Below are 19,314 nucleotides of genomic sequence, written 5' to 3' on the forward strand. Positions count from 1 at the left end.
CAAAAAGCAAAAACCAGTCACAACAATTTGATGGATAAAATAAAACCAAACCCAGCTGCTTCTGTAGCCATCAAATAAAGAGCTAAAGAAAGTGGAGCAGAAATAATAAGACTAGCTGTTTGGTAAATTTCTTGGTTACATCTAAGATTCAACATACAGGATTTCTTTTTTTGTTCTTGGCAATTTGTTAGCTCAAAGATACTTCAGAATTAGAGATAAATTTGTTTGACTTCTCTTAAGAATAAACAAATTCAATGCTGAAAACACAAACCAGGGCCTATTCCACTTCTATAACCTTGTTACAGTTTATTGAGGTATTCAGAGGCGAGACAGGTTCTTAAGACATTAAAAAGCAAGGCAAGCAAGAAGAAAGCTTTATTTATGAGAGCAAAGCAGAAATGTCTTTCATCAAAACTGTCACTGTTAAAAACCTTGCAACATATGTTACAACAACATTAAGCTTGTATTTTATAAACTTCTCTACATTCACTTTAAGTGAATTTATGCACTGAAAGAGGGATATAACTCACAATAATAGCTTGTTAATACCGAAAGAATCAAGCTGTGTTTTTAAGAAGAACATTAAGCAGCTGTTTCCAGATGAAGAGAGTCTGTAAATCAGACTTAATTGTTTTTATCCATGTTTGACTTTCATTAATTAAATGTTTTACGGACATAAAGACTTTATGAACCTCATGTTTACTACAAAATTCAGGAATAACAATGCTTTCATGCACTTTGTAATACAGATTCTCAACTTAAATTTCATATGAGGCTATAATGTTTAATAATCAAACACTAAGTTTGATTCCTGCCTAACTTTTGAGTTACAAGCTATGCTGAAAGATGGCAAAACTTTGTTAGAACTTTCCATTTTGTCTTTGCTGAGCTTTTAAGCTTTATTGACTGCTGCCTAGTGGAGAACATCTGAAAATTCAGAATTGACTACACTGAACTGTAAGTGTGCTGCTACAAAACACTATGGAAATTGCTTTTCATGTCATGGTACAAACACAAACGCACCCAGAAGAACTGGAGCCCTATAGTATACCTATAGTATACTAATTTTGAGGCTATCACACTTTCATATATATTTACGTATAAGTAATACACAAATTATTCATATACCTATTTTCCTCCTAGACTTCTGAGTTCCTAATCTGAAAAACTAAACAATACAAGGAACACGAAAACAGAATGCAGTAGTACAAAAAGGTTGTTACATATATGGATGCTATAAACCAGCTTGAGTGGAGGCTCAAGCAAGTTTCACAGATCTTCCAATCAGAAGTATGATTACAACAGGGCTGAATGACCTGCCCACACTTCAGATTATTGACAGTGATTCCATTGTTCGGTGTCTGTGAGGGTACTTGTGAAAGAAAATGCTATGCATTTTTAATGTTTTCTAAAAACATCCAGTCGAATTTTGTATCAAGGAGAGGACATGAAGCTATCTGGCACATCCACTTGAAGCTAGTCAGAATGAACAGGAACTTTCATATGGTCAAAATATTTGGAAACTTCATTTATTGTAAAAGGTGGATTTTTTTTGTTTTGTTTGGAGTTTTCTGATTAGTAAAAAATTACTCTTGGATCATTACATGGATTTACCAGAGATATTTGTGAGTATAGCACAGATATATTTCACATACACATACACGCATGTGTACATGCATATGCATGTATACACATATATATCGTATGTGTGTATGTCTATATATATGTATATGCCTAAAGTGTGTGATTTCATATTTTTCTGTTTGTTATGTCATACCAACAGCATAAAAATATGCTTAGCATCAAAGAACTGCATTCAGCTGTGCTTAGAATCAAACAACCCTATAGGTTTGGTATATGTTCACACATAGGCAGAGTTTCAGAAACATGCACGTGATTTGATGAAACAATGTAATCATTTCTAGGTATTTTCCTTTTTTTCTTTTTGTAAATGGTTTCCACTTCCTCTTACAAAGTACTTGACATTGCAGATATTGCAGGAACTCTCTGCACTGAATATTGGGATCAGAATATTTCTAGTCTGCCTGTGACATGCTTAACTATGCTAGAATTTGTACAAGCAGCAGTGACATCCATTCAAAAGAGCTGCAGCGGTTTCTGGCTAAAGATATGCTTTCTCCCTCGAAAGAGAGATGGCAGAAAATGCAGATACTCCTTTAAAAGACAGGAGAGAGAAATTACAGGGCAGGTTCTGCTCAGCTCTTACCTAATGCTTTAAGGTGACCTACTAGCATAATTGGTCCTGCATGCTCCTTCTCACCCTCTTTTACAATGAATACGTAGGGCAGGAGGTTTCTACAAACCTGACGACAGGTCTCCATTTCTGCAGAACAGGTAACTCATTTCCCCCTGCACATACTGCAGCTGAACACGAGACAGGTTCAATGGCTATTAGATCATTTGGTTAGGCTATTGGGTTGTTAAAAAGATGGCAAGAAACTCAGAATGCAGCTTATGCTGCAAGTATAAGCTCTTTTTGGGCAAACCTGCCAATCTGCACCCTAAAGACTTTTTGTAATATGCTCTTTACTATATAAATTCCTAAAATATCCTAAGTAATGCTATGCTCCCACATCAATACTCACTACAATTCTCCATCTGGGCAGAACACCTCACACTGTGTGCTGAACTCACTAGCACAAACTCCCAGTAATCTCTGGAAATTCAAACAGCATTAGCATTTATCTATCCTACAGGAACAAGACAAAGGGGGATGATACATGGGATGACTGATGACTTGACTCTTGAAGCTTCCAGTGAAGGGCATTCATTTAAAATCAATGCCAAATTAAAAGACAGAGGAAAATAATGTATCCTTCTTGCCTGGTAGTTTCATAATTCCAGAAGGCAGTCAGCATTTCAAAGAAACAATTATTTTGCCATATTGAAGAACTTACTTTTATTCCTGCTTGTGCCACCAGTCTTCTTTTTATAGTGCTAGGAAACTTTTAACATTTGGCCACTAATGAAACTCTTGGTTTAATGCCCAATGTGAGAAAACTGAGGCTACAAGTCCTGAACTATATTGATGTCAGCTAAAAAAGTGCTTTGAGTACACAATGTGCTGTTGCAATAATAAATGCCTTGAAAAGAGTTAAAATAAATCAGGCCCGAGGTTTAAAATTAGCCATTTGATAACAGTGGGCATATCTGATACTGTAAGTCTCATCAGCAATAAATATCTCTTCACATTACCTTGCTATGTGTAAAGTTTGAATAATGACACATTTTTATCATTGTAATGCTAAAGTCAGTATTATTTGTGAATCACCCGAATGTTATGGTTGAGAGCATGACAGATAAGCAAGCATGTGAGACAAACCAATAATTTTTTATTCAATGCAAGCTTTGAATGGTATGAATTTAATAAGACCTGGCACCACACAGTGAATAAAGAACATTGAAAGAAATGTTGAATGGTTCCAGAAAGAAGAGATCCTGTATGTGACCAGATAAATACAGCTGTACTTTAATACTTATGCACAAGAGGGATAAATTTAAGGGACAGTGAAAGCTTAACTACTGACATTCCTCCTCTTTTTTTAACGCTGTCTTTGTAAGCCTGACCTTCTTTTAAAAGAGACAAAATATGTGTGTATATGTACATTTTAAAATTGCAACACAGTAGTAGAGAACTATTTCTGAAATTTTAAACTGAAATTTGAAAAAAAGAAAAAAAAAAAGAGAGGAAGTAAAACCAAAGCAATCTGAGAAAGAGGGAGAAATTGGTGCTAATTTGCTGGGAGTCAGGATGCCAGAAACTCAGTAATTAAGGACGTTCCTTGGCAGTCATTCTTTGGACTGTAGAAAGTCAACACAAAGAGTCTTATGACTCTCATGGCACTTCTGTCCTTTTGTATCACAGCTTCACTATCTAACCATTTTAAATTAATAGCGTGCACTCTTTATTCTCTGGATAGAGTGGCTTTTTTTTCATAGAGACTATGGTTAATTAATTGGTTTTGTTCTGGTTGCCGCAAAGTTTCTAATTAGCTGTTCCAGAGATCTTTTTTGTGTCTTTCCTTCCTTGGGCAATTCCAAAATGTCTCCACAGAGGCCCGTATGCTTGTAAGGTTGCATAGGGTCACTACTTTGAGGGATCTTCCCAATGAACTGATATCCATAGCATCCCTAATGATTTACTTTTACCATGTTTTCTTCACTCATTACTTGTTTAGTAGGGGCACCAAGAGATTCTTTCAGAGAGATATACATATGTATATACACACCCATATCAATATACACAGACAGACACACATATATATTTCTTTATATTATAATGACATTGGTTACATTGCATAAAACTGAATTCTGTTTGATATTGAAGTTTCCTGTTGTAGTACATGCTAAAACAAGGACAAGCCTATGAAACTGTATTCCTGATAGCTCTCACCCAAGAAAGGACTCGAAGGAGCACCATACAGATGTGATCCAGGTTTACAGTTACTGATTGCTAACATTTGAAGTTTCTAAACTACTGATCCATCTGCTTGGGCAAAAGGGTTTGCTGCAAAGCTGCCTGATTAAGTCAGCCTGTCTTGGAGTCATGTAGCTAGAACAGGCAGCATTTTTAGAAAGACAAGCTGAATGTTGAAATGATCAATGGCAAAATGCAGTGACACATTTTCTAAGAACGACAAGTTTGTGGGTTTCTTTATTTATTCTAATCTGCCCCCCGCCCCCCATTCAAATCTGTCAGAACAAGGATGGTGCATAAGCCTCCACAAATATGGCTGAGTTATGCAAAAATGACAGTAATCCCTATAATACACGATCTATCACCACACTTCTTATCTCCTGTTGTATAATCCCCTGTACACATTAACCTCTTAGCAATATTACATGTAGAAGACAATCCCTGAAGTATTGTGAATATCCCTTTAGCAGAATTCATCCTATATAATACAACTGTTTCAGTGACATGCAGTGCAGCACTGTTTCTCTCACTCTTCCACCCATGGCTCTCCTTCCTTTGGAGCACATGCTCCAAGAGCAAAGCACTCTTTTCTGGTGTGCAGTGCCCTAGGAAATCTCTCCTATGGTTACAAATCCTTCCTTTCAAACCTCAAGAAGGGAAACACAGCATTTTGAAAGCCCAACACTACATCAGAAATTCTACCCAGTAGTTTGACTCCTCAAATAGAAATGCTCTTAAGTCATGCCAAAATGATTCTGGTCTTCTATAATGAAAGGATATCCACTGATTGTGGGTAAGGCTTATGCTGGAAAACCAGATGATATGCAGTGGATCAGGCATCACCACCACATGTTTCTGACTTTCCTACACGTGCCCTATAGGAAAGCTATTTTTGCATTTTAGGGTCACCAAATAACAGGGTATTGTCAGAAGTCCTTATGTCTCAAAGCAGAAAGTGCTTTTTCATACAGCAATTTCATGTTGATATTTAAATATCAACTTTGATTATTTTTTGACATGTACAGTAATGAGTCCACAGATCAATTATCCTTTATAGTGTTAAGTATATTCATTTTTATAATATTTTTCTAGTCAGACTACTAGCTTGCTTTGAGCTGAACACTGAAGGTTTTGAACCTGCCTGACCTGAAAGAGAAAATAAAAATATAACTGCATTACTACATATCTATTCCTGTATAATGTTAGTTTATCAGCACACTCACATTGAAGTCGAGACTGGAGCTTTTCAGGGTAGTAAAAAAAAATGCAGGAATAAATAGGCAAAATTAAAGTAATGTTAAGGTAACAGAAGCCTTACCGTCCAGGTGACTTGAACTGTCGTGGGTGTCAGCACAACAGGATTATGAAGTCGTACAATGACGTCTCCCAGTTCTTTCTGGACTTGCCTGTGATCCACACCTTGTGCTGGTGGGCTGATATCTGACAGGCCAGGCACACATACGAAAGCATTATTTTAATACCAAGAATTATATATGGCATCAATAAGAATGACTGATTTAAACACCCTTCATAGTACAGTTTTTTAAAAAAAGCTGTACTAAGATTTTAATATGAACTCCCAGGCATATCAAGTAATGCAAACAAACCATTCACCTTTAGCTGCTTAGGAAATAATGAAATATAAAGATGTTTAAATGAGTATTCAGACTCAATGGCAAAATTTTCTCACATCTAGTAAGTAATGAGAGAGATGCAATATTCACTAGTTCAAAAATCCTTAGATAATAACAATGTTATCCAGATGACTGGAACCAAATTGGTTAGTATAATTGAAGAAAAGGAACTTTTTTTAAAAAATTATTATTTTCTTGAGAATGCATGACATTAAGTCATTATATGTTTCCAAGCTTTTATTAAGCTTCCCCTCCCCACATACCATGCACGCAGGAAACCAAACACCAAAAATAGCATTTTCTTCTGCAAAGCAAATTTTGCCTTACAGACATAGATAATGAAATCTAGTGCAAATATGAAAAAGAATTAATAGATAAAGTCAAACTGATTCTGATCTATTAAAAAGTCAACAAAAACACTCTATCACAAAAATTTTATCTTCAAGATTATATCAAATATTCCTTCAAAGTGTGTGGGGAAATTACTTCTAGTCAAAAACTGAAGGAATTACATCTCTTAGTATACATCTACGGAAAACTGTGACTCCATCTCCAGCACCACATTTGGCCCTAGTGCCCAGAACTTAGAGACTATATTTGGGTTATGCCATTGTGTTAAACTGAATGAAGCTGTATTACATTTGCTAAATAGGAATAGAAAATACAAAATATGCGTTGGAAAATAGAGAAGTAGATGTGCAATTTGTCTTTTTAGTGGTAGTTCCTGGAAATCATCATTTTCTGTTACCCCACACCAAAAGGAGAATGTTGGGCTACAGGTATCACCTTGCTAATATATCACCATAGCACATCCCTTCCCACTACCTTAGACAGAGACAAAGGTACTTTCTAGGAGCCAGTGAAGTCTGAATGCCTTCAATGGACCGTTCAGGGACCTTATAAGGCTGTTCTTGGTCAACAGTTACAGATGCCCTTACTATGTCCGTTGTCTATGGGGATTGCATAATGCCTGTTAGAAATACACATACTGATTATTTCTGCTGGATTTTGCTTGTATTTTGTCCAGGAGAGGGGATTTAGAACACAAGCGCAGATTATATTCAAAAAGGCCTGATACCTTATGACCATGTCTGTATAAACACCTGTAAATTCTGCTTGATTTTCCCATGGGATTCACTAGCCAAAGACACTTTCCCTGTTTTTGGATCAACATCATGCCCTTGTGAAAAGAATACATACATAAATGGGTCTTTTTCTCCCCTCTGATGGTCTTAGATATTGGAATATGCAGTATGTGATTTCATTTTATCTTCTACGTATTATTAAGAAGATCTAACAGCACTCTTAAAAATGAAACTTTTAAATGTAACAACCAAGTCTGAATCACAAGCCTCCAGATTTCGGAAGTAGTTTCAGCTTCATAATTCTGGATTGTTGCGGGTTCTGAGGCACCAAGAAACAATATTGGCACAGACTTCTACTAATATTCAAATGAAGATGGCTCCATGGGTCTCCAAAGGGAACATAATCCAAATATGGAGCTTGTGTAGCAAATTATGTCTATTCAAAATGATCAAGAAGCAGAGAGATAAAATAAATCTGTAAGACAGCAGTTCAGACTGGTTTACAGGACGATAAATTATGCTGCTATCCACAAAAAGCTATGATCCTTGGTACAAAATACCTACAGCTACCCATGACTACATTTTAGGTTAAGATATCCTATGGTATAAAACCAACAAATTACCTACATTGCCTTGGGAATGGCTTATTTGTATAAACTGCATTTCATCATTTTAATGGGACAGATGCCCAAAAGTAAGGGAAAAAACGTGGGTTAATAACAGTAAGAAATGTGTATCAAGATGTAAATGTGGAATTCTGTTTTCTGGTATGTACACTTGGAAACATATGCACATGGGATGCCCACGGTGTAATGTCTGGTAATGTCATTTTCACACTGCTGGGAGACTCCTGGTGGAAAATCAGTTGATCTATCTGTATCTTCAAGTACTGGAATAATTAAACCATGACTCAAGCAAAACTGACTCAAGAAGCTATATTCTCATCACAATTAAGAGTTCTCTAAAATTAAATTTGCTACATATATTCTCTGACTTCTCTTTTAAGAGCTTCCAATGAACTTACCATTAGTTGCTAGTCATTTAAATTCCAGAGATAGGATTATATATAGTTGAGTTAATGTGGTTTTTAATATATGGTTTGGTCTGTTAATAATCCAAACAAGGAAACAACAATTTTCTTAGAGTAATTATTGATTTCTCTGTCCTTTTTTGATTTAAGTCATTCAAGGTAAACCTTTTGAAAATGCCTGACTACTGATGAAAATATGCAAAAAATCCGATTACTTGTATTTACTGTACTTAATACCAGGAAATTAAATGCTCATCTATTAAAGCTACCACAGACACCTGTTGCAAATTAATGTTATACAGCACTGTTATAGCTGCTATTTTTTTTCCTCCATGGCCACTGTGAATAGGCTTTCTACTGTGTATCAGCTTGCTCAGTGAGCCTGAATTGAATTCAGGCATAATTAGAAATCACATCAAAACATGTTAATTTTCAATTGATTTTACAATTTAATTCTATTAAACTGTAGGCTTGCAAAGAAGCTATAAATCCTGTACATCTTGGTGTGCTTGACTACTAAACAGTTTCTGGAAATGGAAGCTGCAGCACATGCTGTAGATAATTAAAAGACATGTTTTTACTGAAATCAAATTGCTTGTCAGTATGTCAGATAAAAAGTATATACTTGACACTCAAATGCCAAACAAGGTTGTTTTTTTAACTAGGTGGTAAGTTATGCAGACTAAAAGACTGGTGCAATGAAAAGCATGAGTCACCCTCTAATAATGGGGGAGTGAGAAAGAGAAGAAAACTTGTGATACTCCGTGGATAGTGAAGCCATGAAATCCTTCCCCAACTCATTCCTTCAGCTTTTCAGAAAGCAGCTCTGTTTCTCTTTTTAGAGCAATGATTACTATTTTGAGGGGCAATTATTAAGGATGGATTTATTCGGGAATAGATGGGGATGAGAGAGGATGGATGTGATGGCAATGTGATAAAGAAATACCACCCTACTACTGTTTCTCTCCATCCCAGACCAGCACATGATGGAATCTGACACAGGACGCACAGACTCTCCACACACACTTCTCTATCTTCCATAAACAGAGACAGAGGATCTCATTCTAAATGGAAGATCACAGCTATCAATTATGTCACCACCCTATAAAAGAGGGATTTCTTGTCAACCTTCCCCCTTGGCTTATGCAGTGGATTAATAGAACTAATTCAGAAACCTAGGTATATAAATGGAAGACCTATACTTTTCACAGAATAACTTCAAAATATTCTTAGCATGCAGATGCATTAATTTACATGAATTCTCTGCCTAAAGTTTGGACCAGATTAATCAATATACTACAGATATTTTGTGCAATTCTTTTGATTAAAACTAATTATAATCATGGTGTCTGTCATAAGCACTTGTTATTATAGTATATCCCTATTATAATAATGGAGAAGAAGTAAGAACACAGAGAGAAAAGATACCGAGGAGAGGACAGTATTCAGAGCACTTTTCAGAAAAGCTTGGGTGCTTAACTCAGTTTGCTTTCAATAGAAACTGGGCATCAAGGAGCACACCAGGTCTAAGTGACCTACAAATCAAAAGGTCTACAATGTACAAAGGATTGAAGAGCTAACCTATCTCTCCAAATCCTCAAGTTGATACAGCAAACATGAATCTATTTTTCATCTTTACTGGTTAAGCTCGATTCATGATTCCTTCAGTCAGAGTGCTAAAGCCAAATGGCCAGATTGACCTATTGGTCAACTCTCAGTTCCTTCTTTCCATTTTAGCTCAAGCACGTAAGCCTTAAGAATTACTATTACCTTGTGTTCGGACAGGATCTGACATAGGGCTGGGATCACTCAGACCTTGTGAATTGATAGCTCTCACCATAAACAGGTAGATTGTATTGGGGCGTAGTCCTCTCACAGTGTAGAGAGTGGTCTTCACATGGTTAGCTACCGTTTGCCAACTATTGCTCACGGATTGACTGCAATGAGAAGAGGGCTGAAGATTATAGACTAATAGAAGGAAAAAATAAGATAGGGAAAGGACCCACTTTTGTAACCACATGTCAAGTGTAAGTACAGGAAAAAGTAGTAAAAGCAGGGTAAAAATAAAAAGATTTGTTTCAGTTAACTCACCAAGACACGATAAAAAAATAACACAGCTGTCAAAAGTATTTCTCCTTTCAATAGAAGCAAAAGCCTTTGCTATGTCTCTAAAATAAATATATGCAAAAAGAAAGTGTGGAAAGCTGTAAAGTAAATTTGAATGATAAATAGGCCACTCTTGAACATAAACCTTAGAAAAGAAAATTCTGTTAAAAGAATAATTTTCTATACTGCTAAGTAAATTATGTCAATAAATTGTCTTTGGAAGAAAAGTATTCTCCTTGAACTAAATTAATGCTTGAAATTTAAAAAAAAGGTCTGAAAACATGCTTGTAAATTAAAGAATATGAATATTTTTCCTGTCACTATATTTTCCATTGGACATTATATTAATTAGATTACATTCCACTGTATGAAGAGATTTCAAGTGTGATTGTTAAAACACCTTTTAATGAAAATGCCTGGCTTTTGTTAAAGTTATTGATGGGATGCCATTAAAGCTTATCTAGGGTGAAATATCACAAAAGTTTAAAAATAAAATTTGATTGTATTGTGCTTTGTTGTATAGCAGAAAAAAAAAATCTTTAAATATATTAAAAGGAAAAACAAAATGGAAAGCTAATAGTTTCATGTTGTTTTAATTGTTTCATTCATATATTGCATAAGGGATAGTGCAAGTTCCGGAACAAAATCAACAATCTGCACATACAGTAACGTTCTTCGCAGATTAACATAGCAGGATGAAGCATTATTGCTATTACTTCTTAAATTTGCATGCTTTTGATTTTGACAAATTCTTGCATGAATTTTAATTGAAGGATGAACTAAATTATTTTCATTTGTTGAACATCTTAAGTAAGGAAAACATTTAAGAATGTGCACATTTTTATTCCAAACCATATATTACTGACAAGTGAGAGGTACAGCCCATGCTTAAACACACTTGGTCCATGAGTTCTTTCCTATCATATATTAGATGATGCTGTGTGCAAGGAAGAAGCTGGATGATCTTCAGCCTCAGACTGCAGAATGAAATTCTGAATTATCAACACCAGCCTTTTCAGTTAAAAGTTTTATTCCCTCTAAGCCAGTAAAACAGACATTTAAAATGTTCTAACTCTTTAACTAGTGCTGATTTAACAAGAACAGCAAATAAAACATTCAGAGAGGCTTCAGGATTGTCCATTTATTTTCAGATAATTTGTATTATGATGATCAAGATAAAACTGGCCCAAATGGCTTGACCTGCAGCATTCCCACAGGAGACTCTCACTGATGATCAAGACTAAGGGGAAAGTAACAAATAATGAGTACATTGTCCTGTTATGTTCCTGTTGACCTGAAGAAATAGTTAGATGCTTGTCTAATTAATCACTTAGAAAAAAAATGATCAATTAAAAAAATCAATTAAAAAAATACAAATCAATGCCTGTCATAGGAGTTGAGTCTTTTAATGAACCTCTAATGATACGTGTAGAGTCCAAAAGAACACCACAATACCAGGAGAACAGCTGGTAGCGGGGTTTAAGCAAAATTAGAAAGGAAGGAGATTGAAAGTAGAATAATTCACATACCTAAAAGCCTCAATGATATATGCACTAGCTGGTAGGCTTCCAGGGGTCCCTGGTTGCCATGACAAGGTGACACTGTTCTTAGTAACATCAGTGACCTGAGGTTTGGATGGTGGCCCAGGGAGGTCATTTATATCATAATTTTTACTGACTGTTGCTCCACCGGATTCTGCAAGGGCAAATACAAAGCAATCTCTTTTTAGCCTTGATTTTATAAATCTGACCAAAGTAGAAGATTAAAAGGAAAAACATGTCAAACATCTGCAAAATCAGCATAACCAATGTTACTAATCTGTAAAGAACTAAGTCAATATTATATTTTTGGATGAAGAGCTATCATTCTTCAGGTAGCTACTGAAACAAAAAACCCGCAAAACTCAAAAGGCTGTGTTAAAAAAAGAAAACAAAGAATAACAAAAAAGCCCAGATTTGCTGAAAATTACATAAATATCAAAAGCTCATCTGCTAGAAGGCTCAGAAAGTTCCTATATCCAGATCAACTCCAGTACTCACAGAGAGCACATTGGACTTTGATACGACTCTGTGTAGGCATAATAGTTCTCTTGTCCAAGCCAGTTACTGGACGAATCTACAGTTTATTAATACTCCTGTTTAGAAGAGTTATAGCGTACTGGTGTCACTGGAGACAAATACAAATTTTTGGAATGCCAAGAGGCATTTAAAGACAATAACAATGAAATGCAAGGCATGTGAAGGAACCCAGCCTTCCTTCCTAAACCTTCTCCATCTCAATCCCAGAATTGCTAGAATGGATTATTTGACTCAGACTGCTCTAATATAGTCTACACTTTCATTTTGTGCCAACTGAAAAACATCCCTGGACGTCACTTACCTGTCACCTCCAGCACAGCACTCCAAGATGTCTCCCCACTGGAACTTGTAGCAACGCAAGTGTAAGTCCCAGTATCAGACAGCTAGGCATGAAAAACAGTTAAGAACAGTTTTAACAACCTTTTAGAATCAGCTGACAGAGTTTACTCTAATTTTCCTTTTTTTTTTAATGTTTCTTGATAAGCAGGACTTAGCCTATATTTTACACCAGACTAGAGAGCACTGGATATTTTCAAACAATCATTTAATGGTAGCTTACTTTTAGAGAACTCTAAAAAGATTACTTTCTTCTAATACTTTCCTAATTCTAATTTTCATATTGTTAATGGTACCAGTACAGCACGTAAGTGCTACAGAATAGATGTTTTAGACAGTGTCAATCTTTGAGTTGGTTACAACAAATGCAAGTGAAGTCAGGTAACAATATGATGACAATTAACTTCTTAGAGGACAAAATCTCACCTTTCATTATCCCATGATGACCCAGAGATACAGTTTCCAGTGCCAGGAAGGCTGTTACATCACCTTAGGCTCTTATGACAGATGAAGTCATTTCTATACAGGCCACCACACATACCAATATTGTTGCTGAGACTTAACAGCTGTTCTTTCTACAAAGGCAGTCCTCCAATAAATTTTCAAATGGCAAAATTAAATCAGATCCTTCACCATTCTTTTCTTCAGTTTCACATGGGATTTTATTTTAGGTTTGTAAGGCAATTTGGTAGCAAAAAAAAAAGCGCATTTGTATAAAACCATTGTGATTCCCTTGCCAGTTCACATATTTCAAATTCATTTGGGGAAACCATTTTGATATTGCCAATATTAATCTAATTGATGTATAAATTATTCTACTGGAAAATTTGCCAAGTGTTTTGCTATTTGTTACTTAAAGATTTCTGAGACGGGACTAGCGAAAAATACAGAGATGGACAGAAAATGGTAACTTTACAAAGTACAAAATATACAGAACAGTCCTCCTACCGCTACGTATAAAGCATGGCAATCTCCAGACGGAAGCAGAAGAGGGAGAGTGCTGACTCTAGTGATGAAGGAGAAGAATTATATTCTCCATCAGATGACGGAAATAGGACTGCATCCAAGAAGCTTTATTGGATTTTAAGGAATTGTAATGGGTGTTCTGCTAAATGCAGATTGGCACTATAGCAAACGTGTTTATACCTCACTCTTCAAGAAGAATGTCAAGGTAAATAAGTGAGATTCTCTTTAGATTGCTTGTTGATACATAATTTAATTGATCTTAACTTTGTCATGTTTGAATTTGGTTGGTATTTTCTTCACATACACTGGGATACAGTGTACCATTCTTAGGGGCAGGAAGCAACCAATTAATGCCAGTTCAATTGTCTAAACGAGCATAACTTGCATTTTAGGAGATGCTATTTCCATGAAATACAAGAGATAATTAAACCCCTCTGACAATGGCTCACAGACTCAAAATATTGAGGCACTGCTAATGAAATGAGGAAGACTCTTGAAAGGAGACAGATTTTCCAGACAAGAGAGCCTTATAGCATTCTGAAGTAGTGTGGGTTCTTTTGCTTCTTCGAAGCTTTTATTAAATATATAATTCTTCATTATGTGATAATGGAGAAAATTTCTTAAGGCTACGGTTCTCAACTTCATTTGTGTACTACCGTGACAGGCAATGTATAGCGTACTCAATGAAGTATGTGGTATACAGAACAGAGAAACTTGCAGAAGGCAAACTCAACATCGAAAGCAAGCTGGAGATACGCTGCCTCTTGCAAGTTACGGTGAATTATCTAACTTCCAGACTGTGGATGGATTAGATACAGACACAGGGTATCGATAATTCAATTATTTACACTCTTTTTTAATACAATGGAAAAATCAACTGGCAAGTTGAATGGAAAATCTTTGCTATTCAGTCAAATAAACAGTTTTCTTCCTCAGTTAATGCAGGTGTCTAAATATGAAGTGGTACACTTCTACAGAGCAGAAGGGAGTTTTCTGTCAGTGCTGACCTGTCTGAAAGGGAACTGAGTGATATATGCGAGTTTTTAGTTGTCTTTCTCATACCAGCTGGGAAGACTGGCTTATCAGAAAAATCTCTAGGTTCATGTTTATGGCTGTGGCCCACGGTTCACTGTGACTGCTGCACACTTCTGAATAATTTGATTTACATAGAGAGAGAGAGTTACATAGCAGAAGAGGATGGTCTCAAAGGTTTAAATAGTAGTGGCTCATCTTTACCCCTACCTTGAATTCTTTTATGATTGCAATAATGATTATTGTTTGTGAGGGGAGGAGAAGGCTGAGGACATGTGAGTGATAAGTATTAATTTGTTTGGAACTCGGGTTTGTAAGTGTACTTACACATATTTCGTGGTCATTTTTTGCTTAGGAAGTGTTGCTAGTCCTGAGAGAAAAGCTAAACATTCCAGATTTAAATTGATATGTAATTCATAAAAATTGCAAGGTAGGAATCTGGGTTTTATGGTTGTGTGTGTTTTTTGTTCTTAAGTCTGAGTCAAACAGTGCACATTACTGCAATCGAGGGGTTTATAAAAAATTTCTTTCTGAGCCTTTAAGGAAAATTGGTTACTGGTGAATGAGCCACTTAAGGATCAATAAAAGCTTCATGTCTTTCAAAACCACACTCACTACTAATGCTGTTTTCTTCTCCTCTTGCAAGCATTTTTTTTTCCTTTCGTTTACAGACCTTGTGCCTCTAACGGTGAGATTAATGTGCTGGCACGATTCAGAACCAATTTCATTGTTTGCATAGCTGCATGCAGACAGGTATCCCAGGAGCTTCTGCCTCATGGACACTCCACAGAAGCCCATCATCGATGCCTGAAAGTTTGTTTGAAATCACTAAGCCTCCACCTTTAATTGCTGCTTTCTAACACTACTGGGGAATCTTGACTATTCAAGCGCACTCTTTAATCCAGCTCTACAGGAAAAACGCATTAACCTTCATGGCCTAAACCTGCCTTCAGCCCAGGGAGGAAGGATAAATTGTTTACTCAAGGAAAGCTAGCATGAATTTTTTAATAAATTCCATTTTGTTCCAAGGAAGTTAACAATTCATCTACAATCACTTTATGTCTTGTCCTCGATAGTTACATTTATTGACATTTTTTTGAATGGTGAAGCCAAGTGCATAAATTACTGCTGATGAAATCAAATGGTTTCTGAAATAATCTAAGTTCTTGACAAATAATTACATTTACCTTACTATTTTTCCATACGCATGCTTGTCCACATTCATACAAATATGCATTTTTATCTTTGAACAGGGAAAAATTAAAAGCCCAAACAAAGATTAGTAATGCGACGTTTATCAACAAAACGTGCCATTATACTATTTTGAATTTTATAAGATTTCTTTCCACTTTTAAGATATCATATTATCTCCTGTCAAAATGTAAATTTTATGATAGGCATCTCATTTTGAATAGAAATCCCTCTGCATATGACTGTATGTATGTTACAGTATTAGTTGTCTTCTCCCATCCACAGCCTCATGGAACATCTCCAGCCAGTGTAACATTGGAATAAATCATCCGTTTCAAGACTGGCAAGACTCATTGATAGAGTCCATGCACAGCCAAAACCTGATTAACTCCAGAATCACTTGATAGAACAATAGCTCCTTGGAAAACTATGACTGGGTATTGAAAATGAGCTGCTCTATGTTTTAACAGAGACAACAGGCCAATGGCTTTATGATAAGACTGACCGAAAAGAAAGGTCTGTCCTTGTGCGTGTCTATCCATCCCCAGCCTATGTGTATCATTGCAACATGTGTAAGATTTTAAATATCAATTCTATTTTTAGGGAATTCTAATAGAAATATCTGATGTTAGTTTGGTTCTTCTTCCACCCCCACCTCCTTCTTCCTTACATAATGTCAAAGAATGAAATAGGATGTGGACTTGGTGAGAATTTCATAGGAAAGGAAACAACTAAGTTAGCTTTGAAGACAGCAGATAGCAAGACAGCGGAGCCACTTGAGGCACACACCAGCAGCTCAAAAGTAGCTGTGTTCCGCTGGTAGCACTTGTTTTGTTATCGCTACTCACCCGCAGAGTTTTAATCTGAAGCGTCCCCTGATCCTGTATGGATGTTCGAGGGTCTCTGGCCGGGAAGGCAAATCCTTCTTTTAACCAGCTGATGACAGGAAGGGGGTCGCCCGTTGCCTTGCACTTCAGCAAAGCTGTCCCATCCACTGCAAGTGTCTGATTGATGGGCCCCTGGAGGATGATGGGTGGAGGCCTATCTGTCAAGACTAAACAGTGACACACTCATTGGCATCCACAGCTTCAATGATCCCCTGCTGCTGTTAGCCCTTTGCTTGACACAGTACCAATTTTAACAAGACTGGTTTAAGTTAACCTCTAAAAGGCTAAAACCCATCGTTTTTGGAAGATCCGCAGATACATGTCAATAATTAACTGGTATATTTGAAAAGTACTTTTATAAGAATTTTATTTCACCACCACAAGATAACACCTAGATATACAAACTTCTGTTAGCAAAGATCATCAGACTCATTTGATTAAGACAGGATGAAAATTAAGACCTTGATTTAGAAAAGAACTGAGGTAAATCTCCGCTATTTCTTCCAATTTAGGAAAGCACTTAAAGCACCTATTTAATGTCACATCAAAATGTGCTTAATTGGTTAACTGATTTAGGGCCCAAAAAAGAAAATCTGTTACTGTTCAAGGTGAAACACTGTAGCCATTCTAGCCTGGGTACCAGTCCTATACCCCATTGATGCTCAACTTGCAAGTTTTTGTGAGCAAAAATATCTAACAATAATACAACACCTTTTTATAATCCGAGTGATCTAAATTACTGTACCACTCTTCCCAGTGTAGGAAAGTTCGAACTTGATCAAGCCATATAACAGCTTACATATCAAATCATTTCATCACCTCTTAAATCCACAAACTCTTTTTTTTACTCTAATAATTTACATTTGCATGCTTGTAACCAGTGAGCAAGTGCGCGGCTGCGCATAAACCTCATTCCATGACCACTGGAATATCTTGAAGATGAGGTAAAATGCTCATGTTCACTTTTCTTGGAAGACCAATTTTTCATAAATAATTCTGCAGTTGAACCTATTCTCTGAGTCATCTGTTAAGCAGCAAAATATAACCCTCTGTTTCTGAAGAATGTGTTTATACAACATGAATGTGAAATACTTGAATATAAACAAGGCTATGACTCCTGCATAAGATCAGCATAACAGAACTGAGAGTTCATTTTTATATATTTACCTGCCATACTGCTACCCTATCAAATCTTTGAACAACTAAAAAATTAAATGACTGGCATTAAATATTGTAACAGACAGGATTAGATCCTAAACCAGTGTAAGTTAGCCTCCCTCCACTGATGCCAATTGAGTTTCAATCATTTGTTCTAGCTGAGAATCTGGTTCGTCATAGTCCATACACAACGCCTAACTTTAACAACAAAGTCAAAATAAATTACTGTGAAGCAACATGCTTTCTGTTGTATCTGAGCAGTTTGAGATGCAATCCTCTGGAATCTTTAACAGATCCAAAGCACTTTAATTACACTATTTAATAAATTAAAAAATATTAGGGAGATATTAGTGGTAGATTTTATACCTAAAATATTTGTTTCTGAAATTGTAACATTGCAAAAATATTAACTCCCTTCTTTTCTTAACAAGATACCTGAATGGTAGAATCATTAGTATTAGTAGCACCTTGGAGTGTGAGTTAATCACATTTATTGAAATTGAAACTGAAAAGAGAAAGCCAATATAGATTATTTATTAAGACCAAAATGTGAAAGCTTTTTTGGAAATTCTGCAATATAACCCGCTGAATGCAGAGGTAGCACAGGGAACACTATATTAAAATAAAAGAGAAAATGTAAAGGATTTTCATCTTGATGTGAAATTTTTGATCTCATTAAGGTTCCTTATGACTATACAGTTCAACCATTTGGTGAAATAAGAATTGATCTCAGCTCATATGTACTATCAGCATACCTTCAGCATGAATATATTCAAATAAAAACTTAGCTGTGTAAGTTTTCTTTTAGACTTAATGTAAAACAGCAAATCCCCGTTTTCTAGGTAGCTAAGAATTAATGAAAAATAATTACTTAAGTTGCTAACTATTCTATTGCAGTTATTTGCTTCATCTAACCACCTTTCACATGTGTAGCAATGTAGGTATTTTCAAAACCTACTGCATTACAGATATTGTTCTTTGGCTTGTAATTAGTTTCTTTTTACAGCCCAAATGAGGAGCTCATAATCCTTTAAAGAGCTCTGATCAATAGTGTAATTGAAAGTCTCCTGCCCAGAAGGAATCTTCATTTTCAAGGGTGTTATGGGTGAAAGACCACTACAGGTTTCCATGACACTGAGGCTAAAGGTTAAATGAACACTTAGGGTTTCCACTGATCTGTGAAGGACTGTAATGTCTTCACAACTATGACTTGTAAATCTTCTCTAAAACATGTATATGTGCTTGTATTCCTACTACATAGGTCTCCAGTATAAGGATGCAAAACTTGGTTAAAGGTTTAAATAGTTATATTATAAGTATTCTAAAAAACAGAGATAATGAAATAATATCCACAAAAAGGTTGGGGGCTTGTT

General features: G+C 35.9%; 1 protein-coding gene across 1 annotated transcript in view; it reads right to left on the minus strand.

The window, feature by feature from the left end:
* The window catches only part of ROBO2 (roundabout guidance receptor 2), a 1,119,753-nt gene that overhangs the window by 78,761 nt on the left and 1,021,678 nt on the right, over positions 1-19,314 (minus strand). The window contains exons 11-15 of the mRNA XM_065627797.1: positions 16,745-16,950; positions 12,673-12,754; positions 11,823-11,988; positions 9,958-10,124; positions 5,757-5,878 (exon numbers count right to left, since the gene is read on the minus strand). Coding sequence (XP_065483869.1) covers positions 5,757-5,878; positions 9,958-10,124; positions 11,823-11,988; positions 12,673-12,754; positions 16,745-16,950 — 743 coding nt within the window. The remainder of the gene's footprint in view (positions 1-5,756; positions 5,879-9,957; positions 10,125-11,822; positions 11,989-12,672; positions 12,755-16,744; positions 16,951-19,314) is intronic.

Source organism: Caloenas nicobarica, chromosome 1 (assembly GCF_036013445.1).
Source record: "Caloenas nicobarica isolate bCalNic1 chromosome 1, bCalNic1.hap1, whole genome shotgun sequence".
Classification (NCBI taxonomy): domain Eukaryota; kingdom Metazoa; phylum Chordata; class Aves; order Columbiformes; family Columbidae; genus Caloenas; species Caloenas nicobarica.